This window comes from Pseudomassariella vexata (assembly GCF_002105095.1).
Source record: "Pseudomassariella vexata strain CBS 129021 chromosome Unknown BCR38scaffold_16, whole genome shotgun sequence".
In the NCBI taxonomy this organism is placed as follows: Eukaryota; Fungi; Ascomycota; class Sordariomycetes; order Amphisphaeriales; family Pseudomassariaceae; genus Pseudomassariella; species Pseudomassariella vexata.
The window spans coordinates 422,291-448,609 of NW_024467971.1; the positions used below are offsets into that span (position 1 = coordinate 422,291).

Consider the following 26,319-nt stretch of genomic DNA (forward strand, 5'->3'; position numbering starts at 1 on the left):
AGTTCCAAAACCAGTCCCCGTCCCCGAACCAGTTCCCAAACCCGTCCCTGTACCTGAACCGGTTCCAGAACCAGTTCCAAAACCAGTCCCCGTCCCCGAACCAGTTCCCAAACCCGTACCCGTCCCTGAACCGGTTCCCAAACCAGCTCCCAAACCAGCTCCCAAACCCGTACCAGTCCCTGAACCAGTCCCGAAACCAGTGCCCGCGCCGGTGCCAATACCTGCACCGGTGCCAATTCCCGTGCCGATGCCAATTCCTGCGCCGGTCCCAGTGCCCGAGCCCGTACCAAAGCCAGCGCCGGCAACGGTACCGGTGCCCGTGATGCCGAAGCCGACGTGTCCTAAAAATCAGAAAGCCTATTGCGCTACCAGTCAGAAAGATTGGTGTCCATGGGGTGAGTAATCAATGAAAAAGCAGATAACTTGACTCGGTGTGAATACATACTAATAATTTATAAAGACAAAAAATCCAAGCAATGTGCCGCTACGATGACCGCGGTGACTTTCTGCGCCGAAGTTGGGCAGGAAATGGTCTGGCTCGCTGTGAATTTGTTGTAATTGAGTCGTGAGGGAATCTTGATGCTTGAGTTTTAGGCCATGCCGCTTCTATAATGTATCGTACTTAATCAGATGTATGGCGCGGAGTTACATGGTGGTTAGGGTGTCTGAGTCTTGTCATGTTGTGAGCGAGCGGCATCGGAATGCTATTGTTTGTACCGTGAAGCGATATCAGGGAAAGCTTACGGAGACAAAACCTCTAAGGTTTACGCGCGGTCTGTCTTACTGAGGTAGGCCGGCCTGCCCTACTCTGTGTATTATACATATAATTGAGAGGAGATAACATCAAATGAACACCAGTTGAGTCGTATAAGAGCGTCAGAACTCTACAAACTGTGATGCTTAGCCTTCTGCGACTATATCATTTCAAACATCAGACTTATCGCCATAGCATAGTCTCACCACTACCCGCGATCCGTATGAAATCCGAGCTACGGAAAGACTCCCTCACATATCAATCTCCACTTCCTCTGAAGCCGGCACAGCCGCACAAGTCAACACCGACCCATCCATCTGCACTCCCCCAGAAACACTCCCACAATTCAACTTCGCCTTGCAACTCCCACACGCCCCCACCCTACACCCATAATCGGGCGTCAACCCCAATGACTCTGCCAGCTCCAACAAACTCACTGGCGCCTCTCTATCCCACGTCGCCGTCTTATTTGACTTTACGAACCTGACCCTCGCCCTTTTTACTTCGCCAAGAGCAGCCCCAGAAGCGGAAAAGGATTCGCTGAAGATCAATGGTGGTGGGATGCCGATTTCTTGTAGACAGGATTTGATGGATGCCTCGAAGTCGGCGGGGCCACAGATGTAGCATTTGCTCATTTTGCAGGGGACGGTTTGGTCGCTTGTGCCAAAGGGGTTCCATTGGTAGGGCGCAGAGAGCACCTCTTTCAGGGCCTCCATGCTCGGTCGGCCGACGTGGTCATAGTGGACGCCCTGGACGTCAGGTGAGGGGCGAGGGAGGGTGAAGTAGATATGTTTCTCCGACCTCGCGATTCCAAGTTTGGCGATTTCCTCCTGGAAGGGGAAACTGGCCCCGTTCTGGGCGACATGGATTATCAGCGCTGGTGTCGACTGGAAATTCGGGTGCAGGGCATGGGCGCGAAGCATGGCGAGCATGGGGGTTATGCCTATGCCGGCCGAGATGTAGACTTGTCGGGGATTGATGCCCGATGCCCAGTCGAGGACAAATCGGCCAGCGGGGGAGCGGGCAGGGAGGGTGGTGTTGGGGGTGCAGTGGTCGTGCATCCACGTTGATGCGACACCCCCTTTCTTGATGGTGACCCGGTAATATTGCGGTCCATCTCGACAGGGGAAATCGGAAATAGTCCAACTACGTATAGTACCCTTGGGGAGACGGATGGAGAGGAACTGTCCAGGCTGGTAGTTGGCTAGAGATTTGTCTTCGTCGTCGTTGAGGGGCTGGAAGTAGAAAGATTTAATATTCCACCCCTCATCGACGACCTTGAACACCCGAAGATCACGCCATCCTTTCCAGCCGTTCTTCTCCAGGTTGAGCTTGTCCTCTATCAAGTGCAACTTCTGACTGACGAATAACTTGTTCAGCCGCATGAGCAGCTTATGCTTAGCCAGCATGTCTAGCGTATCCTTGGTCTTGAGTGAGGCACTGTAGCAGACCTGCGTGATGGTTGCCACGTTCACCGTGTCTCTGGACTTCGAAGGTGCTTCTAGATGCGCTTCATCTCCTGGGTGGACGCGGCCACCTTGGATGACTCTGAGATAAACGCCGACACGACCTGTGGCTGCTAGGGTGGGAAGCCAGGAATCCTTTTGTCCGCAACGCCAGGAGAGTTTCTGACATGGTATTCGGGATCCGCAGACTTCAAGGCGGACCGAGTCGCCGATTCGCCAGATGTCACCTAACTGTATTTCATTCTCAAGTCGAGCCTGTCCCTTGTATCTTAGGGTGATATTCTCGCCCCAGTGGCACCAGTCCCAGGACGCACGTTCTACACCGAGGTTGGAACACCAGTAATCGTAGTTCTCGGCGAACATGACGTATACCGGGCCTTCGTGGGCAGCCGTGGCATTGTCGACGACTCCATTTTCATCGAGCTCGATATAGTCGGTTGGTGCTGTCAGGGGGTCGTGGAGGATCGATGATTTAATCTTGAGACCCTGGAAATTGTACTCTTTTGGTAGAGCATGGCTCACTGCGAGGACTTCCATGTTGTGCCGTCTACTACAAGAAAACTTAAGAAATAGAATGAATCAGGATTGAATACGGGCTACAGACGATCTGTCTTATATTCCCAAATTTCAAATCTCGGGGTCGGCCTCGGCATTTTCCTCGGTAGCCCGATTTTTAAACTACAGCCCGCCAACGGGCGACGACATGCGTCAAGTGCAGAAGCTAATTCATTCGCTAATTTCTTCCAAAGCATGATGAAAATCTCAAGTCGATCTGACTTCTCATAATATTCGAAGCGCACTTAATTGGTGATAGCGAGAGCAAGAGGAACGGGCTTGCGGATACTACAACCTATTGTAACGGGGTAAGGCCGGACATCAGGGAAATAGGTTACGGGGCTAGGGGAAAGTTTATTTTCTCTTCTTTAAGAGGCACAGAGGCAGAGTAGGACACGAGTCCCTCATCTTCATGCATCATCATCCTCATCTTCATATCATCATCTCCTTCTTATCTATATCTTCACCTTCGCTTTCCAGTCAGTTATTTAGTTATTTTAGTTATTCAGCTTATCTTTACGTTCGAGATCCTATTATCACGATACGAGTCTCAGAGGCACATCCGACCAACTCGCGCACCAGACGTGTAAGAGCTTCACTCTTATAACCAGTACCACGATCTTCGTCTGATAAGACCAACAGATGGGATCTGTTGGTACTGGAGCCGTCTGTTCAGTGTGTTAGGTGGTAGGTATATCCTACTGACCGCCTGACCCCGTTTCACTACACGCCCAAGGTTATAGACCTTTAATAACCAGATCATCTAGGTTGGTTTCTACATGGTATAGTATTCTTGTAGGAACTACAGCACGCGAAACAATACAATTCGCCAGTGTACCTCTCAGTCCCAAAAGGTGTACCCGTGCCACACCCCACTTATTTAGGATTCGCTTGAGCTCACCACCAACTTGGCCAGTTTTTCGACGGATTTCAACCTTCAATTAGAATTTACGTAATAACCGCCAACCAAGGCCTGTCTCGAAGACATCTGTAAGCTGTAATTTGCCTGTCAATCGAAGTCTTCTAGCTTCTTTTGTGGCATCAGAAAAGCTCTTTTTGGCTACTCTACGTAGTCCTTCATGATACTTGGCGAGAACTCTCTGTGCTTTAGCTACCTCATCTTCAACCTTCCTCTTCACCATCTCTCTACCTTCTGCAACGGATAAAACTCCACCAGATTGAAGATGATAGTTCTTCGTAGCGCGACGTTGTTTTGATATACGTTCGGCGTACTTTGTACGGCTAAGATCGCGCTTAGTCTGTATAAGCTCGGTCGCATTAACGAGGGACCCTTTAACAAAGCGACTAAGTCGATAGGCTAGATCTGAACTAATACCAAGCTCTGGATCAGTAAGACAGTTCGTAATCTTGCTAGCTACTTTATTAATTTGTCGAAAAGTAGTAGGTGTGCCTTCATATGACGAAGATGAAGGGGCTGGTGGTGGTGATGGCGTCTTTGGTATACGTTCTTCAATCTCTTGTAGTATTGGATGAGGGTAAAATGGATATATACCGGTTTTCTTGAAGGCTGACTGGATAGTACTCGCTTTGAAGGTCTTTTTGCGTACATCTTCGATAATTGAGAGGAACTCTAGCTTGGTTATATTGGTACATCCATCCCGTACTAGCTGATCGAGGGACTTCGCATGCCAGTGCTTATATGTGTGACGGGCTCACTGCGAAACTATACAGCTCAACATGGCCAAATACTGTTAATTATCTAACTGAGGAGGAAAGTAAAATATGCGAGTTGTCCCGGGAACACGGACTATGTTTTGTGTGCCCTCGATGGTTCCTTTGGTGGATCCGGACGCACGGTCCTTGCAGCTCCGGATCCCATATCAGGCACAGCCTGTCACAATATGGCTGAAAAACAACCACATCTAGTGGCTGTAAGAGATGAGTAAGATGGGGGGGCAAGCCGAAGGGTATAATATCGTGGTCGTTGCAGTACTGGATAAACTGCTTCGTATGGTGGCTGGTGGCCGTCTAAGATCAATAGTCGCTTTCGACCTTTCTGCGTTTTCTTAGAGTGTTGTTCGAAGTGCATAAGCCACTCGAGAGAGATCTCGTGATTCGAATAGCCTGTATCGACCGGCCGTAGCTTCGTATCTGGATGAAGGTCTTGCGTGTCACGACCTGGGTTGCATCGCATTGGTAGAGACCTCGATTAGGTGCTATCGACGAAGATTCTACTCTAAGGAGCGAAGGAAAGAAGATGACAACTTAGGTTTGAGGGAGCGCGACTAAGTCGTCCACGCTTGGCGGGGCTCCTACAAGGGTTATGATTGGCTTCCCATCTGGCACTGCCATGGCAGGTGTTCCAGCTGTAAGTCACCTGGTTGTAGTGAGTCTGCGAGGGTTGACCTTCACATTGCGCGTACCACTGAGCCGAGTGGATAGTCCCCGTGAGTATGAGGAAAGCTGGTATTACGTCGCCAGCAGCAGAGATAGCTTCAATAGCTGTCGCTGTCTCTCTATTTTCTGGTAGGCCGAAGTAATGGGCCCTCTTGCGCTTAGTGATGATAAGTTGATCCTTACCAACACCAATCCGGAAGCCAGTCTCGTCCATATTCCAGAGATCAGAGGGATCGATTCCTTCTTCCCGGAGGACTCTCTCAAGCCGTGTAAAATACTCTCGTATATTGTCGAGGTTTTCAGCAGTCTGGCGGTTTGAATGGAGTTTCTGCTGGGAAGCGTGGAAGTAGCTATGGCGCTTGAGGAAACGTGTAGTCCAGTTTGATCCGACTGTTGGTGGTGGCTGATTTGGTAGAACCTTGACTCTCTCACTTAATATCGTATTTGCAGCGTCGGTAACGAATTCTACGCGAACCGCAAGATTGATCCTATCAAGGCAGTCGATGTAATTACATAGGGCCTTTTCTTCGGCTTCAGATAGTGAAACGGGGTCAGGCGGTCAGTAGGATATACCTACCACCTAACACACTGAACAGACGGCTCCAGTACCAACAGATCCCATCTGTTGGTCTTATCAGACGAAGATCGTGGTACTGGTTATAAGAGTGAAGCTCTTACACGTCTGGTGCGTGAGTTAGTCGGATATGCCTGTGATACTCGTATCGTAATAGTAGGATCTCGAACGTAAAGATAAGCTAAATAACTAAATAACTAAATAACTGACTGAAAAGCGAAGGTGAAGATATAGATAAGAAGGAGATGATGATATGAAGATGAGGATGATGATGCGTGAAGATGGGGGACTCGTGTCCTACTCTGCCTCTCTGCCTCTTAAGAAGAGAAAATAAACTTTCTCCTAGCCCCATAACCAATTTTCCTGATGTCCGGCCTTACCCAGTTACAATAGTAGTTTGTTGAGTCCTCCGTGGTTCTTAGTCTTCCCAGCTTGCTTGACGCGGTATCGGAGGGTCTCGCGTTTACGCCGCTTTCTCGCGCAATCTTGGCAATTTTGGCTTGAGGATGCTCTTGCATGTAGAGGACGGCTTACTGTAGCTGTGAGTCCATTGCGATTGGAAAAAGCTAATGAATTGACGAAGATAGGATAGGTTGAAGTTGAAAGTGTCGAAAAACTGGCCAAGTTGGTGGTGAGCTCAAGCGAATCCGAAATAAGTGGGGTGTGGCACGGGTACGGGAATTAGTGTAGGGCGCTACCTTGTACACTACTACCAGCTGCATCTAGAAAACACTATATAAAGACTTCAACTAACGTAATCCACGGTCCAATTGCACACTTTGGCAGACCTTATACGACGATGTATAAGTTAATTCAACCACAACGCCTATCATCAATTGAAACTACTCAGAATAGTTATCTTCAGACGTCTCTACATCATTTCCACAAGTGCGCGCATTATGTCCGGGCTCGCCGCAGATTCTACAGCGCCATACACGCGCAATTCGCCGCCTCGTACGACCACCAATTTGACGAAATTCGTCATGTAACTGCCCATCAACCTCTCGTTGAGACTATAGGTCCTGTCCAGCTTGTATACGAAGTGAACCTCCACTCTGTAGCTGTTTTTTCTTCGCACGGCGACGTCGACTTAAGGTCTCATTTGCCTTTCGAAGTCATTCGACCTCGCCTTCTAAAAGGGCAAGCCGATGCATAACCTTCGTTGTACCTCGCGCAATCTGATCTATTCCAGCAAAAATTGACGTTGGTGAGCTATTTTGATGTCGTACAATCCTATTTTTCACATAATCGGTTTGTGATTGGGCTTCGGAAGGAGTCAACTTTTGCGTTGGCGATCGCGTAATCGCTCGAGCGGTTTTACCGTCGCGTCGATACGCAAGGGTTCTAAAAGGTACGTTATAGATCTGACCAGCGCGACGTACACTTAATTTTGGATCAGATTGAAGCGCATATAATGCTAGAAGCATATCACTTTCATTCCAAGAACTAACCATAGTTATGTGGTGAAAAACCGCAGGTCAAAGTGGTAGCGTACGAAAATCTGCCGAAGTGTGCAATTGGACCGTGGACTACGTTAGCCCCAACAATAAACCTTTGTTATTCATATCTCTCTTTTTTAAAACCTGTTCATAACTTCGTGAGGGGTGCAAGATAACCCTACAGGTTTACTAAGAGTGTCAGTTGTGTCATCATTAGTATTTATGGGTAATACAGGCAAGAGAGCTGTATTGGTGGTGATGATGATGATGATGATGATGATGATGATGAGGTAGGACTAAAACCCACGGATCTGCAGCCACGGAAGGGCTATCTATGGGAGGTTGGCCCTGTCGCTGCACCCAGCAGCCAGCTGGTGTGCCTGGGGCGAGCAACACACTCCCCATAACCCAACAGTAGCGGAAGATACCAGCGCTCCAACGTGTATAGCCGTATGTCCTTCGCGCACCAAAGAGCGGAAAATATCGACCCATCCGGAGCCATTATGATGCGAGTGCATATAGGGGGTCAAGTTGTGTATATTGGGAAAACTTGGTTGGCTAGCTAGCTGGCTGGCACCCTCGCAGCCCTATCTTATCTCATCTAATTTACAGGTTACCGTGACCCGCTTTCGGCTCTTGGTGTGTATTATACTCAGTCATGGTCGTGTTTGAGATCTACGATGAAATCGGCCACTTTACACTTGATTATACTAAAGAAAACGTTACTTTAGTTGAATAGCCTGGTCAGGATCTCGGATTCGAAAGACATTGCCGGCGAGGTCATTACTTTAGTTATATAGCCAACTTATCGACGAATGCGTTATTATTCGGTAAGTACGGTAATGCGATCAAAGAGTCAACTACTCTACGCTGGTCCTCCACCCAGGCTACAGGCCTCAAAGTGATGAAGTTGATATTGGCAGAGTGCCAGTGACCGATTAAGGCTGACAACATAGCGGATTGCCAAAGGCCGACAGGTGCGAATTCTGATGGAAAATCGCGAAAGAATGGCTTTGACGTGAGAACGGCATGATCTTATTACAGTGCTATTAAGTACACCATTTGCTCCGGTAGCAGGTACGATTGATCTCACCGGGGGGTTGGCTTTTGACACAAAGGTCACTGGCCCGAATGTGTGAATGCGAACGGCAATAGTCGCGAAAACATGGCTTGACGGGAGTCGCGGTGGTCTCGAACGCAAGCTTATTAACTCTATTACCTACAACCTGAAATGAAACAGTGTATGGACGACGTGGGTATCATAAACACTTTTTATGCTTCCGTGATTGCGCAACTCCAAGCCAAAAATTTACCTGAAATAATTCAACCTACACAGGCGACTGAACACTCCCACTCGCCATAGTAGGCTCCTCTCTCCTCTCTGTCGCCGGCTATACCTTCGTAGTGGGAGAAAGTACGAACGGGACCGAAGGAGCGTAGTATTCAGCCAAATGAATGTTCCTCAGCATCGACTCAGCACCCGTCGTCTTCTCAATCATCGCGGGGGTACCTTGTGATGCGGGTGCTGGCATATACACATTCTGTGGCACCACCGGGTACTGGTACTGACCCCCCAGAACGCCAGGAGCAGGCGCAGGGTAGTATACGGGCACAGGCACTTGGGCGTAAGACACGGGGCCATTAATAACCGTCCCCCGAGCCCTGTTCCGTGTGTTGGTCTCCACACAGGCGCGAACGAATATACCGAAGTGGAGGAGACTTATTTCATGTTAGCCTTTCTTCTCTTTTCTTGCCGATTCTGAATGAAGGCAAAGGAATGCAAAGGTACTCACGTCAACATCCCCAAAAACGCCAAAATCGTCTTCGCGATCGGTAAATACCGACTCGCCAACAACGCCGTGTTTTCATCACACGAATAATAGTGAAAGCTATATTCCGACTCAGCATCGTCGCTGTCTTCGCACCAATGATACGCATACTCCGCATCATAGTACGCGGTCGTCTGCATGATAACGCACATCACCCCCGCAAGCCAGACACACAAATCGACGCCGACGTGGGCTCCCGGGTGAATCCCGCGGTTAGCGGTCTTGCGCCGCGCGCAGATGGTGATGAGTTCCGATGCATCCCAGAGGCCCGTTAAGATGACGAAGGGGCCGGACCACAAGGCCGAGAAGAAGAAGGATTGGTAGTTTGAGGAGAGCGAGGTGGAGAGCGAGAGGGAGAGGATGATTACGCAGAAGATGATGGAGGCACTAGTGGCGATCAACTTAGTCCGGTGCCAAGTTTTGTTGAAGGGTATGAGGCGCGCTGTGTTGTAAGGTTGGGCTGGGTAGTAGTAGGGCTGGTAGGGGACTTGAGGTTGTCCTACTTGCGCTTGGGAAAGGGTGGGAGTTGTCTGGGTTGCTTCTGTCTGTGCTTGAGGCTGACTCGGTGCTGGTGCAGTCACTGCCAGATTCTGAGCCCGCTCTTCAGTTCGGGGTTGCTCCATCTGTCGGGGGCAGGGCGAAGGGCTTGAATCTTTTGGGGATTGTCGAGTCAGATTCGAGATGGGCCGTGAAAATCTTTGGGTCCAAGGCAGTGATACTCTCAAGTAACGACCAGAAAATGTGAGATATTCGTTGATTAAGTGAGGATGGTCTAATGGCAAACGAGCGACAGGTTGGAAAGCAGCAAAACGATTGTGGGCGTTGCAAATTTTAGAACTAAAAACAGAAAAGATTAAGATTATGAAATAGGAGAAAACTAGGCAGCAATTGAAAAGACACGATTGTAGAGCAAATCTGATTGCCGCCCAGCAGCGCAGCTTGCATGCCTAGGATCTCCGGCGTTGGTCTAGTTTGATCCATGGCTTCAGCTCGTTGTCTCGAACGGGAATGGCGATTGAGTCCAATCTGGCTTAGTCTGGCTCCCAATTCCCTGAGCCCGTTTGATATCGTGTTGACTCTGTCAGCAATGAGAAATATGGCCAGTTGACCTATATTTGGGAGGCGAAGCGTCATTGTAGGAAGCAGAGAAAAGAAAAGCTCTGACTCATAAGTTCGTGGTTCAGTTAAACTCACCAAGAAACCAAGACATTAACCTCGAGGGGGGGAAAGTGGAGCGTGTAACCGAAAATAGCCTGCGAAGATCATACCCAGAACGCTTGTTTGGCAATGCTGTGGGCTTGTTCAACCTTTCCCAACAATCCTCATAGCGCCCTCCCCATCTGACAACCACTATTCGCCCAAAATGATTCGAATGTCATTATGCGCTTCTAAAAGCATGGTGTATACCTTGTGCGGCCGCATAGCCATTTTACAGTTGTTTGGGGCCGCGAAATGGGGTTGTCAGAATGGGAGGGCGCCCTTGGAAAGTCCTCAGCGACTTGACAGCCACTCTTTACGCACATCGGATTCTTCTAGATCCAAGCCCTGAAGGAAAAGTCTTCAATTCGCCTTCGATCCAAGAGCCAAGGCTTCATGTATCGTGATAAGCCGCTAGCGACTTCACGGTAGCTGACTGATGTGAACACTTATCCCTGGTAACCCATACCTGACAAAAACACCGAGCTGCAGCTCTGCGAAGTCAGGTTCGAGTAACCACATTTCATTCCCGCATTTCATCTATTTCTATATGGACCTGGAACTACTCTTGAAGGAAATCTATCCTTCTCATGTACGCCAGCAATCTGGCTACAACGAGATTCAGTTCTCCCCCCTTCCACACGCATCCCAGCTCAATTCACATTACGCCCACTTCTATCCAACGGGTTAGAATGGTACTGTACATCAACATGAACGGTCTGTAAAATTATTCCATTGGGCACGTGGTTTTTGTTGCTGTCTCGCAGCTCGATACCACGCGCTTCTGATCGAAACGCCGGCAAGTCCACCAGTCCCTCCTCCGAAGTCTTGGACCACGACGCGGCCTTGTTAATGTTGGTACTCCTGCGGCTTGTTCTGACCGGCACATTTGGGCAGCTCCGGGTCGGTTGCTGTTTGTGCAAGTCACGGACCAAGACGCGGAGGACCGGGATGGAGGCGGCGATAATGGTCACGGCCGGTTCTCCTTGTGCGGGAAGGAACGAGCCCGCGATCGCGTCTGGAAAACCGTGATTAAGAGAATATCCAGTTAGGCTATGGAGGAATTTGGGTGCGGTGGGAAGACTTACACGTCATTTTCAAAGCTTCCTCCATGGTGGGATTGGGGTTCACGTTGTTGAAAATCATCCCTATCAGGGCGACTCTGACGAGCGCCACGACTCCGGCACTGCGGCGTATTAACATCCGCGAATGACGAAAACAGGAGAGAATTAAGCCTGGCCTACAATACACCGAGTGACATTGCGATGAGGACGCCAAGCCGCTCTTTCTTCTTCATTTGCGTCCTCCAGACCAGTTTGCAGGGGACAAACGCGAGTACGACGTCTAGGAGGGCCGAGTACGCTGTTTACACATGTTGCGTGATTATCATGCGTTCGATTACCGTGGCCATGAAGACGACTACCCTCCGTTAAGACTTACATCCACAGGCCATCGCCAACATGGGCACCGTAATCGGCGCCCAGCAACGCCCCGGGAGGACAAGACCCATTTCGTTGCATATCGGGGCCCAAATTACAATCGCGCTAATGACATAGAACATGTCGACGGACGCAACGATGACCCAGATAAGGTATCGCAGCCGGCCCTGGATGATGCGAAGCAGGGTCAAAGCGAATGCCGTCTTGGCAAACCCCGCGCAGAGGTAGTTGAAGGTCAGGGAAAGATTGTAAGCCAGCTTTGCCATCGTGGTTATCGGAAGTCTTCTTCCGTAACCCTTTTCGAGCATCGTGGAGATCAAACCCGCCGTGACCATCAAAAGAACCTGTTCCGTGCCGAGTTAGATATGATGGCGCTGAGGAAATAAGACTTACCCAAGCGATGATGAAGAAGTAGTCATCCCACCACAGTCCGCGGTTACGAATCAACCTGCACCATATCCGCAGTCCCAGAAAAAGAGTGGCCACGATGGTGAGGCACCAGACCCCAGAGTTGACTTTCGGTCGCGGATCATAGACCTCTGGCATTCCGCATTAACAACTCAGGTTCAAGCTCGAGTGAATGCTACTACAAGATGTACATGTGTGACACTGTTATTATAGGGCAACTCCCTGAGAGTTTGCTGCCTTATTGGCTTCTCCTGCCCAACAACAGCGGTCCCACCAACTCATCTCCTACGATACGCACAAGTGGCCTGAATACGCTCTTGACATCGAGATTTCGTGCAAACAATGTTGATCAGCTCATTCGCATGAAAATTAGACACTCCTAGCGCCCTCTCGTCTGCAAGGGCGCAAGAAAACGCCATCCCGCAACAACAATAACAACAGGCAGGCCCTGCATATGCCGTTGATTCAAGTGGCTTGTGTAGATCTGCCCTAGGTCTGCCCAGGGGAGGTTTGATAAGTCGAGCACGCGACGAGTTAATGCATTTATCCTTTTCAGGTCCACATATGCATATATTCACAAGAATTCCACCCGTACGGAAGAAGCCAACTCAAAGAGCATCGTGACCGGCCCGGCAATGCCGTTCTGGTCCAGAAATGTTTAATTTATGACCAGAATATGTGGCAAAGGGATAAATTGATAGAAATCTGCCACTCAATCCCTCTCTCGGAACATCTTCTACTGCAACGGATTTCCCATTTGCAGAAACGCCATCAACGCCGCCGCGTATCTGGCACAGAATCAGGCAGTATTCTAATAATAGACCCTGGCTAGCAAACACAGGCATCCTTGAAGAAATACAGCCTCCGAATTACGCCGCAGTAGCTATCAAAACCTCGAGCTGCTTCGCCACCGTAGCGCTCGACAACAGCGCCGTGAAGTCCAATACGAATACGGTGATTATGCCCAAACTCTTCACATTATCCGGCACGAATTGCAGCGCTCACATGCGCCCCAGGAGAAGCATTAGGCCCAGAGTGATAATAACAGCAAACACTACGGTATCAACTGTTGCGTTGCTATGATACACTGTATCAGGAAAGACGACGTGGTGGCCTCTCTCCTTCGAGCGGAAGAGCGCTGTGTCGAAGAGTACTATGAGGAAATCGTGAGTTTAGAAAATATACAAGGCTTGGCTTCACGGGATATGATTATAGGCATGTAATAAAGGTATGAGCGCATCAAGCATCTTAGTCCGTTCCGTCTAAGGGTCGTGTCGCAATTTGCTCGAATCCGCCATATCGTCTCAGTCACAGACTGCGGCGGAGCGCAGACTACTAGAAGAGACGCATGGCCGCTAGCCCTGCCTGTCTAAAGTCCAGGGACCGCAAGCTTGGTGAGGAAAGAAGCGCAACCATACCAAGACCTGTGCAATACGGTGCACGAGAACGGCGCGCCCACGCCGGCAGACCCATCCCGCAGGTCAGGGCAGGGCCGGGGTCAGACTATTCCCCAGGAGGAGCCCCCGCGATATGCTAGAGGGCACCAGGTATGAAAGGTTTTTCTACCTGATTTATTTCGCATATGAAATGAACCTGAAGCTATAAGTGTGTGTGGGAGAGAGAGAGAGAGAGAGACTAAGTAGGAGACCGATGAGTCAAGAAGTCAGCTGCGAATGGGTCTGCACTGCATGCACGAGAGCCGCTGCTGCGATGGGATGAAAGCCTCGGTGGGTTGTTGTGAATGTGGCATTAATTGGCAGCTGCTGGGGAGTAATCACTCTGCGGCCCTTGCCAGCATTTCCAAGCTCAAGTTGTAGCAGCCATTGATAGCAGGCTGACTGACACTTCCACGACAATCAAAACACGCACACAGAAGTTCCATCGATGCCGAGGCCTTGTGCGAACTCGTCTGTAAACTTGATCGGTGGCAGGACAGCAACAGGTTCACTCACGACAAGTGGATGATGTAATAAAGAGCGTACCCGAACAATATATATGGAATATCCTGAATTCCAGGATATTCTAGGTGGAAGAATTAGGTCATGTTAGTTTACTACACATATCTGGAATGTCCAGCTCGGCCACATCATTACACCCTGGGCTGCGCCGTCTGTTTGGTCATCCACTTTGCCCGATAAAGATGATGTGCCAGACCCCAATAGGGTAACAAATCCTCCAAACAGAGCCGTCCAAAAAGCCATACAATCCAACCAGGTTCTGCAAAAGCAGTTGGCGAAGAACCAGCAGAGTTGGCTCCCAATGGTGATATTGTGCCAACCCCCTAATGAGGAAACAAATCCTCCAAGCCCACTCCTGACTTGAGCGCCGCAACAAAAAGCTGAACAACACTCTCCTGCCTCGCAATCGAAGCCTCATCGTACGGCCCCTGCCACAACCTGCCATAAAATGCCAACCCGCTGGTCGCCGCCCGGTCCATCCCATACGCGGACCTCGCATTTTGTAGTATGAAGCCGCTGTATGGCCGGTCCGGCAACACGGCATCGAGCTTCTGAAGGCGCTGCATGAAGATCCCCTTGAATGCGAAACCATTAATCTCGCACTCTTCAACGGATCCACACGGCTCCGTCAAAATCCCGCCCGGGGCAAGCTCTGCGCTCGCGATCACGGCGTCGGCGATGGCCTTGGCCGTGTCAAGGTACGTGAAGTCGCCCGTAGCCTTGTAGAGCTGGACGAGACCGCCAAGGATGACGCCCTGGTTGTAGGTCCACGTCGTGCCATCGTTGTTGACGCAGGTGTTGTTGTTACCGCCGTCCATGAGCCCGTCGTTTACGAGCGAGGCGCTGTTGATCATGCCGCTGTTCTTGAACCATTCCCATTCCTGTAGGCTGCGGTTCAGGTAGAGGGTGTCACCTTGGAGGAGGTTGTGCAGAGTCGCCGTTAGCTCTAGGTACAACTCATTACTAATGGCGTTGTAGTAGGTTCTCGACGGTATATCCCAGACGATGCCCCCGCTGCAGGGGGTGCTGCTCCAGTAACTGTACATGTAAGCCTCGTCTTCGGTGGCGATCTTGAGATAGGTCACGTTTCCTGTGAGCTCGAACATGGAAGTCATGGCCAGGGCCCACCAGCCTGTGTCGTCGGTGCTGTCTGCGCGGAAGTTACCTCCGCCTTCGGGCCACCAGGGTAGTGGCGCGCTCTGAATATTGATCGTGTGATAGATTTGGGGGAGGTATTCCTCGGACCCCGTCAGCTGCATGAAGTCCACAAGGGTTTGTACAGCGATGCCGCTCTGCCACCAGGGTGCTTCGGTATTCCAGCGTCCGTCGGTGGTGTTATAGAAGGACATCATCCCGTTGATTGCGGCCGTGGTTGCATTGAGGTCCGAATCGTTGGTGAAAGATTGTGCTCCACCGCCCGCGACCATCGACATGAATGAAAGGCCACATGCTGCCCAAGATAATCGTGTACTCATCACTCTTACTGCTCGTCGACAGCCTGCTCGAAGGCGCGTTGATTACTGAGTGAGAATACTTCGAGAACGGCGTCTAGGTCTGAAATGCAATAACAAAGTAACGAGCGATGACGTCTGGTGAACCTCGGAAGACAACACGAATCTCCTGCACAGAAACAAGGCTCTTGCTGAACCTTTATGTCACCGGGTGATGATGTCTAGCGTGCGTCGTTATCGCCGAGTGTTGCCCTGCAGTCAATATCACGCGGATAGGTGCCGGGGTGATCGAGGCAGCGAATCCGCCGGCAGCACGCGACAACACTTGCCGCGCAGTGAAACGGTGAATGTCCGCGTCCGCTGCATTCCAAGAACACCTTCCAAGGCGGTTCCCATCGTAACTTCCGGAGATACATATCTTCGATGTTTTGTCATGCCAAGCTTTGGGTGGCTGCCGAAATGCTTCCTGATTGTTTCAGTGGTTCATATGATGTCGCGTTTCTGGCAGCTGCATTTTCTGGGTTCCGATGACCTGACGAATTGTCGGCCTGGTGACTTGGCGCGTCCAGACTCCTGCCGCAGGCGCGACAGATCTAGAGTTTATGAGGGCCGCATACAACGTTGCAGTCGATATCGTAATTGATTAGGCAAGCTGGGTCCCTAACCTCACCTATTTTGAATCCAGTGCTGACAGGGGAACCCAAGCTGCACCACAGGAGGTGATGAGGTTTCAGACAGCAATAATGAAGGACAAAATTCCTAAACCTCGCTTCATTGAACGATGAAGTCTAGACTTGTACTTCGCGTATGCTGAATGAAGCTGGAGACAAATGATGTCAGGAAGAAGCGCAGTTCACAATGTAATGTGGAAGTACTGAGCAGTGGAGAGGGGAAAGACTTCCCGGATCGACCCCTGGTTGCCGCAAGTGGCCCCCTGGACTCAGCCACTCGGGGCGCTTTCTTATGCAACGTGCTAAAAACCGGCATTATCATATCAACTCATTCAGCTTTTCGCGATAAGTATCTGGAAGTTGATCAGCGTAGCGTAAAACTTCACCAGTCATTGGCAGTTTGGGATATCGCATCTCCACCCGTGACCCAGGAACCTGACAATCTGGTACAGAAAACGGCAATACCCCTCGCTAACCTCAAGTGCATTCAATGGTACCCCATCTTCGGGAATAAACACGCCATCATCAACTGCAGGACTGTTGGTGAATATCCACACCCGCATCCAATTCCACCACGTGGGAGCAACCTCAAACCCCCAGGGAATAAGCATGGATGTATTCCTCAACCACCATAGCCCGGATCACCAGGCTCTCCCTCTCCCTCCTCCTTAGCTTATCCGTCCTCTTCGTCCTCCTGCCCACCATGTTCCCCCCCACCTCACTAAAGAGCATCCCCATCCTGCTCGGCTTCCTAACCACATCATCGTCATCATCAGCAGGACAAGCCGCAGCCGTCGAAGTAGACCTGCGCTGGCATGCCCCTTCCCAAACACAGTTTAATGATTTAGCTACGGCCCTCAACGGCACGGGTATCTACGGCTTCATCTTCAACTCTTCCACCACCCCCGACGCCGAATACGGGACTTACAACTGGTGCAATATGCCGCACGTGCGACACACCGAGTATCCGGTCCCTAACTCGTCTTTCTCCTTGTCGTACGTGGAAGTCATCCACCGACACCACAAACGCACCCCTTACGCGGCGAATTCGTTTCCCGTGGAATCGTACGCGTGGAACTGCGATGATCAGGGATTGTTTTATTTTGGGCAGCATTTGCCTCTCATAACCGGAGAGGGGAAAGGAAACGGAGCCAGAGGCGCAGAAACGTACTGGAGCGGCTTCATGTCGCCCGTAAACCCGTTCCAAGCCAAGGGGTGGACGGGCACCTGCCAGTTCCCGCAGATCAGCGCGTCGGGACTGGATGATAGTTGGACGCACGGCGCGGATCTGTACGGGACGTATCATGACTTGCTTGAGTTTCTACCTAGTCGCGAAGAAGCTGCGCAAGATCCGGAGAGCTGGAGGAACAAGGTCGTCTACCGCGTGACCAATAACCAGATCACGAGTCAAGTGGCCGGGATGGTGATCGCGGGCATGTGGAACACGACGGATGCTGTTGCCGTCATCATCCAACCCGCGGGGATTGATTCTTTGGAGCCGCAATACAGCTGTGCCGTTGGCAGTACAACCTGGGACGACATCAAAAGCGCTTCTAACCCCGCTTGGGCAGAACACCAAACAGCTGCCGAGGACCTGTACGCCAGTCTGGACGATATATCAGGCATTCCAGTGGACGACACCGAGACCGGCTTCCACGATAGCTTTGACCACTACTACGACAACCTGTCTGCGCGGCAGTGCCATTCCAAACCCCTACCCTGCAAGCTAATCAACGGAGCCAACAGCAGCACCACCTGCATCACGCAGGATATGGCCAATGCGGTCTATCGCATGGGACAGTGGGAGTACAGCCAGCTGTACCGGGACGCGAACTCGAGTCTGGCTGCCAGTGTAGGGAATTATGGGGTTTGGATCGCGGAGCTGGCGGCGCATTTCAGGGCTGTGGTAGCTGGAGAGAAAAATGGGGAGAGAGGGCCAATTTATGTGCATAATGTGGCGCATGATGGAAGTGTGAGTCGGGTGCTGAGCATTTTGCAGGTGGAGATAATGGTTTGGCCTGGGATGGGGAGCGAGGTTGTGTTTGAGGTTTGGAAGAAGGCTGAGAACGTTGATGCTGCGACAAAAAGGAGTGGATATTATGTTCGGGTTCTGTTTGGGGGGCAGCCTCTGAAGTCGAGCAATCCGACCCTGGGGCTGATTGACATGCTGCCCGTTGAGACTCTGTTGGCCTACTTCGATGGCTTAGTGGGTCAGAATGCGAGTTCGATGGTTGGGAAGTGTAATGGGACGATACCTCTATAGCTTCCTGCCAGGTGGAGCACGGAACGCCAGTCGACGTAAATACACCCCGAATCATGTAGATATTGGTATCATGTGTAATATAAAGAGCTGTCAATCACCAGCCCTCAAGAGTCTTCTCGACGTCATCCCATCTCCCATTCCTCATGGGATCAAGTTTCCTCAGCTTCGCAAGCCACTCCTGCATGTCGTCCTTGAAACCCTCCGCCTCATTGCCCTTACCTTCTCCTCCCAGACTGCCAAGCGCAAGTGTATAATCGAGCAACCCTTGGTAGATCCACTTCACATCATCGTAATCCTCAAGCAGATCCTTGATCTCCTCAATCTCCTTCATCACATATGCCCGTCTCTCCTCCACCGTCAGTGCCGGTGCAATCGTTACCCGCCCAGAATATTCCGTAAGATGTGACATCAAGAACTGGTGGTAGTACCACAAACTCTGATCCTCAGGGCCGACATTCAAACCCTCCCTCGCGAGCGCTAGCTCCTCTTCCAAGAACGCCTTCCTCGCCTGATCATCGGCATCTTTCTCGTCCAGTACCCGGAGAATTAGCCGACTGCGATGATGCCAAGCGCTGAAATTCGACAGGTCCGCGCCAATCATCTTGGTGGTATAAGCGAACTCGGTCTCGGCCATGCTGGACCCGTTCAGAGCGGGGCTTTCGAGCGTCGCAACGACATGTCGGCGATAGCTCCAGGCGTGGAAGTTGCGGCGGTCTTTGGCCAGCATCTTGGCAGTGAGGGCCAGCTCGGCTTCCCAGATCTGGCGTGCGATGGTGGAAGGTAGACGGGAGATGGCTTCGGAGAGCAGCCAGGACCGGTAATTCCAGATCCAGTAGCATTTGGGAAATTCGAGGAGGAGCGGGATGGTGAACGCGAGCTCTGATTGCAGAAGGCCCGTGTCTTTCCCAATCGCCTCTGTGTCATCTTCTTCTTGCGTATCCGCTCCCGTTGCCTCTGCCTCTTGCGTCCTACCTGTATTGGTGTCGTGCGATCCCGTCCCGTCATCAGCTGAAATACCACTCTTCCCATCCCTCCCAGCTCTCAGGGACTTTCGGTCTGGCCGGGTCGAATCCGAGGACGAGGGCAAGCAGTCGCCGGAGGACGGTCTCATAGTGTCGCTCCGAGAAGTACTCGGCGACGCCTTCGAGAGCGATGATCCACCCGACCGTCTGCATAATAAGCCAGAGGTTAGACAGCACCGACGCACGTTCCATATTGTGTAGTACTCGGGGTTGAGGCGGAGGAGTTTGGTTGTCAGTTGGAAGAGCACCGGGTCCGCGTAGCTGCCGTTGTCGTTGTCACTGTTGCTACCCTGTTTGACGCGCATGCGGATCTGTGTCTCAAGGTCGCGGTACTTGGCGATCTTGTCGAGGTCCTGTTCGCGTTGTTCGTCGGTGCGCGTTCGGATCGTACGGGCTATGCCATGCTGCCAGCTTGCAGGTTAGCAGGAGAACTTGGTGCGGTAAATGCGACCGTGGACCTACATACACTGGCCATGTCGGAGCCTTTTCCGGTTTCTCTCAGGACATTGATGAACTGAATGACATTGAGCCTTGTTGGAGGGAAAGCTCGAGATCAGGTGTCATTCATTGTCTGGTCGCTATCGATAACGCACTGTGTTTACATAGTCATTTCTACACTGTCTTCGTCTCGCCCCTCCTTTTAACGGCCTGGAGGCGCGGGGGTTCAACCCCCCTTTTTCCATGAGAGGTTCCGAGTAAAAGCCTTAAACCTCTACTTTAGAACCATTTTAATATCGACAAATAAATTAAAACCTCATGCCGCAACGCAGACGAAAATTTGATTGTATCATTATAGATTCAATGCGGGACTATCATATCATGACTATTAATTGAGGCATTCAGGAATGCAGTATCTTTACCATCTCAACCCCCGCTGTTATGGGCGAACATCTTGTCCTTCTCAGTTAGTACTAACATTACAGAGAAGTCGGTATGGCTCCAAAATTTGACCTTGGTTTGGGCCATTGAAAGTGACCACAGTTCAACCCCTTTCAAGGATACATATGCCACCGATGATCTTAGGGGTAGTATGCAAAATATAACGTACCGTTTCACATACTAGAAAACCTCGTATATGTATTGCAATTAATGTAAATTGCAGGCGGCAAATGAATAACGCGATTTGAACTCCCTGGTTGACCGGTGACAATAACCCTCGGTTTCATTCCATCACGTTGCCAAATTCCAATGTCCCCTCAGGTTAAGGTATAATCCCCCCAATTTCCTTTCCAATCTATCAACATGCTCCAAAAGCCACTTGAGGGTCGAAAATTTCTTCCTCTGTTGTCTTCTCATTGCACGCCACGCTCCAACGGTAAATTGCGAATTAAGATCTCCTTCCTACTCAATCTTGACTCCGTTCGCCATTGCCAAGCTTCCGAATCTCTTCGTCGATGTTGAGATTGGGGAAATCAGGAGTGTTCATTCTCATGCTTGTGATGAAGACGAATATCTTGTTCGCCTCGGTGTCTGAGAAACCCCGGAAACCCTCAACAACGCCACGTGTTTTCCCTCTGTCAATACCTCCCCGGACCGAGAGTAGCTCGGAAGAATAGGTGGTCCAAATTCGGTGGCCGAATTTTTGTTCAGCGGGCCCGGTTGGCTATCGCCTCTAATGTTGACTGCGACACCTTTTCCGGTATTTGAGTTTGACTCTTTCGTGTCATCAACAAAATATTAGGCAGCGCTTCGTCGACACCTCTCGGGTCAAATGCTCGCCGGGGTCCAGCTATCGCCGTGGGAGACTCAGCCTTTGTGTGCCTATTTTCAATCCATTTCCCCTTGTCAATGATGTGCAGTGTATAGAAGATAATGTGCTTGGTTCCTTGACGCATTCCTCGTCAATTTGACTAAGAACTAGCTTTCAAGGCCTTTAGACAACTGTCCCACTACTTTGCCTAGTAGTTCTGTGAATAGATTCCCCGTCATTATGGGCTTTTATACGGGATCGCGGTCTTAATTATGACTAGCATCGGGTTAAAATTATTTCAGCTCGCAAAGGAGGGCTTGCACTCCCCATGATACTCGATGCCACCCAGGTGCATAACTATGAGGAGGTAGTACTGCCGTTCAACTGGACAGCGCAGTTAACCAAGATGCGAGGGGTTTCATCAAACTTCACCGTTTTGGCATCGTTATTGATTACGTATGAATATCGGGGAATCATCCAGAAGGGGCTGGTCTCCATGTCGGTCTTGTCACGGGCCCCAACCATGGAATAGGGCTGAAATTCTCAAGTCGTAGACATGGTGCTGTTCTTTAGTGGTGGTTGTGTTTGTGTGCACTATTGATATTCTGCTGTTGGTGGTGGCAGGCCAACGTCCATGGACTAGTAGTACGAGAACCAAGAACGGTAATTATTGCTACCAAGATCCCTCACCATAGCCTACCACACACGATTATGGTGGATGAAGACTCGGGTTCATATCTGAGAGTCAAAAGGGTGGCATGCAACGGGCGGAAATGCCTATTGGATTTCTTTGGCATAGCTGGCCTTTCAGGGGCCTACGCCCTCAAGCGAGATTATTGGATGGGTTAGACTTTGTTCTAGCTGGCATCCACGAAGGCAGTCACTAGGTCTTCTATTTTTGCCCAGAAAAATATATACTTACAAGCCGATATTGGGGAATGTGTCTCCATGTCCTCCAAGTACGATGCCACATGAGAAGCGACAGGAAATTGCCTGATACTTGGTCTCAGTCGGGGATGAATGCTAACCACTTTAAAGGCGGATTGGCGCCTGAGTACCTCGATTAATTCCAAGACCATAATACCCATTTGTTTCATTCCTATCGCATTGTACTAATCCCCCGAAAAGGTAATCGCAGTATGCAAGCTATAATTAATAGAGGACTCCAGGACTTTTCTCAGTACAACGAGCCAGCGACATCAACCACTTGAAGAACGAAGTTCCAATCGCGCGGCATGTTCGGTTCATGCCTTTGCATGCTCTTTCTACGTCTCTCGGGCACATAAGTCACTCCTTTCCCTATCCGTGCTAAGTACCTGCCTTGAGATATGGCCTGACACTCGCGCCTGCTGCATGGCTCGTAAAGGGCACCTTCCCGCAAGATGGGATTAGACAACTGTCATTTGCCTCCATTCCCAATGCTTTCATCTCCTCCTTCTCTTCCCTAGGCCGCATCGATTGTGGCAGTTTTGAGTAGCCGTCCAGCATTCTTTCGTTTACTATTACCATGGGGGGCCTACGACTTAAAGTTAAGATACCCGCCAAGCCAGACCTGCCAAAAGCCCAACCTTGCTGTACTGTTCGTTCAGTTTCCCGCACCATCCAACATGAACGCATCGCCGACATTGTCGCCGGTGATGGTACTTGGTCTCCATCCGATGAAGACCAATCGGGCAGCCATGATACCTCTACAACGACACCAGTTACTCTACCTCGAATCAGAAGCCCACGTCCCGGCCTGCCCTCGGCTTTCTGGTCCGACACCGCTGTAAATGTGTCACGAAGGCAATTGTCGGTCGGGGCAACCCCGTCCAAGCGAGGTGGATCATCCCAATATCCCGACCGCTTTGTGCCATCCAGGGAGCATTCTACCCCTGTGGGAGATCGATTTCGGACGAACAAGCAGGCTCACGAACTATCTACATCGGAGCGTTTGATCCGGAACGAGGCGGCCACACCAGACGCATTTTGCTTCCGCCCACATCGCCGAAGACCTACTGCAAGCACTCGCAGGTCTTCGCGGTCTGACAACACTGACATACGTGGAGGAACACTGCTCGGATTGAATGATCCGATTCGTCAGATCAGCGTAGGAGCAGTATGGACAATAGGCGGCACTGCCCCCAGCGGATCAGCGGTCGACAGTGGCAGAGGCCGATACATCGCCAGTGGAACAAATGCCCCTCTTTACACCACTTCTTTCAGCTCTGCTCGTCCTAGGTCTGAGGAGGAGCAAGAAAAGCACGAGGGCCGGCTTGCTTATGCTCTCAACATAGACCGAGCCCAGCGCATTCTCGACTTCGACGGCTACTCCACATTCCCTCGCTGCAAGAGCAAGATCAGAACTCGACCAAACATCGCCAAGACGACTTGGACTGGTACCGAGTGGTCGAATCAGGATCACACGCCAAAGCGCCATGCTGAAGGTGTGATCCTCCCCAATGCTCCTTTCAAGGTTCTCGATGCTCCTGGCCTCCGAGACGACTTCTACTGCTCCATGATGGCATATTCTGAGACCAGCGATACACTTGCTGTCGGGCTTGGCAACGCAGTGTATGGATGGTCGGAACCATCAGGTGTCATGCTCCTTCATCCCGGCATTAGGGATCCCGTTCATCAATGGTGGCTCACCTCTCTAGCATTTTCATCCAACCAAGGTCAAAAGTCTATTCTTGCCTTGGGCCGGTCTAACGGCGAGGTAGGGTCGCTCAGCCTGTTGTCCATGTTCGACAGCCTACCTCCTCGGTACGAGGCCCCAATGCCTCGCTTCAACGCCTACCATCACTCCCCCGTTGCTTGCCTTAGTTGGCGACCAGTCGACACGAAGCGTCCATCCCTAAACCCATCCCATCCCGGTTTTCTAGTCGAGAATGAAGACTTGCTCGTCGGTAAGGAGGGCGGCGATGTCTACTACTACGCCGTCGAATGGCCCGATTCCTAGGAAGTGTCTCGCGACAACTGGCCAGGGGCAGTGACGCTGCTCGCCCGCATCAAACCCCACACGCAACAGGTCTGTGGCTTGGCTTGGTCCCCGGACGGCGAGCAGTTTGCAACGGGCGGCAATGATAATCTGTGTTGTCTCTACAGCGTGGATAAGATCTTAGAACCCGTTGAATCTCGAGAGAACAGTCGTCCAGTTACATCCACCACCTCCAATACTCCAGCTCCGGGCTTTGGCACTGCTGCCCAAAGCGCGCGCAGCACAGATAGGATCCCGGAGCTTCCCCGTCTTATTTCACCAACCTCATCAGCAATGACCAATCCCTGGTCACCGACTTGGACACAATCCTCTTCAGACCCAATCAGGCCTCACTCCGCAACCATCAGTCCTCTACCTGCCACAATCATCTCGCCGTTGGCGCCCGAATTCCGCAGTTTTTCCGCCTCAGACGCCCTCCAGGTCTGGCCCCACCAAGCAGCCGTAAAAGCCATCGCCTTCTGCCCCTGGCGTCCCAACCTCCTGGCCACGGGCGGCGGCTCCAACGACAAGATGATACATTTCTTCCACACGTCCTCCGGCGCAACCCTAGCTACCATCTCCGTCTCAGCCCAAGTCACCTCTCTAATCTGGAGCACGACAAGACGAGAAATAGCCGCAACATTCGGCTTCGCGCAACCCGACCACAATGTCCGGATCGCCGTCTTCAGCTGGCCCGAATGCCGACAAGTGGCGGCGGTGAAATGGGACGACGGCAAGATGGGCAACGACCAGACGCTGCGGGCCCTATACGCGGTCGCGTACCCGGGAGGGCCGGGGGGCATGGATAGGGGGGGTGAGGACGAGTCGAGAAGGAGGGGGAGGAATAAGACTAGGACGGAGCAGGAGGGCTGTATTGTCGTCGCTTGCAGCGATAAGAGCGTCAAATTTCACGAAGTATGGGTTGCGGGGCGGAAGGCGACGACGGGCATGGGGGCGGGAGTATTGGGCGGCAGCGATATTTTAGAGATGGGGGAGGGGATTGATAAGGAAGGGGATGTTATTCGATGAGAATCAGCAGGCAGCTCTGCTGGTGGCGGTATGTTTTATTTCTTGTTCGGAAACCGCGAGGTACAATGGGTTATACCGGTGGTTTGGCCGTTAGCTTGGGCAGAGGTACTCCCGTGGAAGGTAAGTAGACTGTTATGAGCAGTAATAGGCTTGTTGCTTCATAGCAACGGCTAGTATAAAATCATTTAACCGCGCCACTGGTAAGCAGGTGATACTGTAGTACTGTAGTAAGGATGCATGCGCGCTGACGAAAGCAGATTGGTCGAATAGGGTTCACAATCCAACTCGAGCAACGAATGGCAGCACCATAAGCCTTGCTGAGCGGCCAGGCAGGTTCAGGAAACAATTTGGATTTTCTAATGGTGGTATATTCCAACAGGACATACATCTGAAGTCGAATCGTTACTACCATAAATCCACATGCTGTAGCGGTCTTCTATCCGCTGAGCACGCACTGTTTTCGGGTTATACATAGCTTGATTTGTAGTATAACTCTAATTTACAGCTTCGTTACTTCCGTAGCTCCATTGTTTCTCCAAGACATGATGCTTGCCCACAAGAGGCGAAAGCTTTCCTTGAAACTCTGTGTGCGCGGGATGCGAAGAGTAAATTGCAGAGCTAAATAAGGCATTGGACTCGTGTCTTCGATGAACAGCAATACAAGGGTAACAGGAAGCTCAAATTCCTCCATCCCCGAGCCTTTCTGGATGCAATTCGTAGGAGAAGCTTGGCCAAGAGCTGTGTCCGATCCTCCACAGCAACTACGACTTTGACATGATCAGCAGCTCAATTGCGATTTCTGAGAGCAGATGTGGAAACTGATGATGTACAACCTCAATAGATTGCTTCATCGCGTAGTGTACAAGGATAACTGGTGATGAGCTGTGATCCACCAGCACCGTTGTAAGATGGGAAAGGAATGAATGCATACCTCTTTACTGGGAGGGATTCCTGATTCTACCAATCACTGCTGAAAATTTGCATGATATCACATCACTGGTGTGAATCTGTTGTACCGCAGTAGTGAGTCCTTTGATTTCAGTAAATGACTGTGAGCGTCAGCAGTATGTACCATTGGCATTACGTCAAATGGCTGGTATGAACAGAATTCACAGTTATGATACAGCTGAACAGGGTGGTTATATATCGCTGTTCCGCATTTCATGAAAGATTTCCCACCGTGAGTCATGGGATTGAAGGAGCTCTTGTGTGAGACAGTTACGATGTAGAATGGATACGAGGGGAGATTCTGGTTCG

At 50.9% G+C, this 26,319-nt stretch overlaps 8 protein-coding genes across 8 annotated transcripts; 3 read left to right on the top strand and 5 right to left on the bottom strand.

Annotated features, from left to right (window-relative positions):
- Positions 1 to 640: 640 nt before the first annotated feature.
- On the bottom strand, positions 641 to 2,816 carry BCR38DRAFT_447470 (pyruvate kinase-like protein). The gene is made up of 2 exons (XM_040861152.1): positions 745 to 2,816; positions 641 to 671 (listed from the first exon to the last, which is right to left on the bottom strand). The coding sequence occupies exon 1, from the start codon at positions 2,755 to 2,757 to the stop codon at positions 1,006 to 1,008; it is 1,752 nt and encodes a 583-aa protein (XP_040711411.1). The 5' UTR covers positions 2,758 to 2,816; the 3' UTR covers positions 641 to 671; positions 745 to 1,005.
- Positions 2,817 to 8,275: 5,459 nt separating this feature from the next.
- Positions 8,276 to 10,082, bottom strand: BCR38DRAFT_447478 (uncharacterized protein). Its single transcript, XM_040861153.1, has 3 exons — positions 9,087 to 10,082; positions 8,940 to 9,035; positions 8,276 to 8,865 (listed from the first exon to the last, which is right to left on the bottom strand). Exons 1-3 carry the CDS (start codon positions 9,596 to 9,598, stop codon positions 8,538 to 8,540), a joined length of 936 nt encoding a protein of 311 aa, XP_040711412.1. The 5' UTR covers positions 9,599 to 10,082; the 3' UTR covers positions 8,276 to 8,537.
- A 626-nt stretch (positions 10,083 to 10,708) lies between these two features.
- Positions 10,709 to 12,624, bottom strand: BCR38DRAFT_500261 (uncharacterized protein). The gene is made up of 4 exons (XM_040864813.1): positions 12,005 to 12,624; positions 11,613 to 11,955; positions 11,417 to 11,534; positions 10,709 to 11,225 (listed from the first exon to the last, which is right to left on the bottom strand). The coding sequence occupies exons 1-4, from the start codon at positions 12,155 to 12,157 to the stop codon at positions 10,826 to 10,828; spliced, it is 1,014 nt and encodes a 337-aa protein (XP_040711413.1). The 5' UTR covers positions 12,158 to 12,624; the 3' UTR covers positions 10,709 to 10,825.
- Positions 12,625 to 14,300: 1,676 nt separating this feature from the next.
- BCR38DRAFT_460835 (putative glycosyl hydrolase) lies at positions 14,301 to 15,410 on the bottom strand (the record flags this gene model as incomplete). Its single annotated transcript, XM_040862462.1, has 1 exon — positions 14,301 to 15,410. One exon carries the CDS (start codon positions 15,408 to 15,410, stop codon positions 14,301 to 14,303), a length of 1,110 nt encoding a protein of 369 aa, XP_040711414.1.
- Positions 15,411 to 16,156: 746 nt separating this feature from the next.
- On the top strand, positions 16,157 to 16,961 carry BCR38DRAFT_73802 (uncharacterized protein). Its single transcript, XM_040865597.1, has one exon. The coding sequence runs from the start codon at positions 16,243 to 16,245 to the stop codon at positions 16,732 to 16,734; it is 492 nt and encodes a 163-aa protein (XP_040711415.1). The 5' UTR covers positions 16,157 to 16,242; the 3' UTR covers positions 16,735 to 16,961.
- BCR38DRAFT_460836 (histidine acid phosphatase) lies at positions 16,803 to 18,362 on the top strand (the record flags this gene model as incomplete). The annotated part of the gene is made up of 1 exon (XM_040862463.1): positions 16,803 to 18,362. The coding sequence occupies one exon, from the start codon at positions 16,803 to 16,805 to the stop codon at positions 18,360 to 18,362; it is 1,560 nt and encodes a 519-aa protein (XP_040711416.1).
- Positions 18,363 to 18,438: 76 nt separating this feature from the next.
- Positions 18,439 to 19,913, bottom strand: BCR38DRAFT_73794 (uncharacterized protein). Its single transcript, XM_040865596.1, has 2 exons — positions 19,851 to 19,913; positions 18,439 to 19,788 (listed from the first exon to the last, which is right to left on the bottom strand). The coding sequence occupies exons 1-2, from the start codon at positions 19,857 to 19,859 to the stop codon at positions 18,457 to 18,459; spliced, it is 1,341 nt and encodes a 446-aa protein (XP_040711417.1). The 5' UTR covers positions 19,860 to 19,913; the 3' UTR covers positions 18,439 to 18,456.
- Positions 19,914 to 22,581: 2,668 nt separating this feature from the next.
- Positions 22,582 to 25,062, top strand: BCR38DRAFT_460838 (WD40-repeat-containing domain protein; the record flags this gene model as incomplete). The annotated part of the gene is made up of 3 exons (XM_040862464.1): positions 22,582 to 22,829; positions 22,860 to 23,962; positions 24,020 to 25,062. The coding sequence occupies 3 exons, from the start codon at positions 22,582 to 22,584 to the stop codon at positions 25,060 to 25,062; spliced, it is 2,394 nt and encodes a 797-aa protein (XP_040711418.1).
- Positions 25,063 to 26,319: the final 1,257 nt, after the last annotated feature.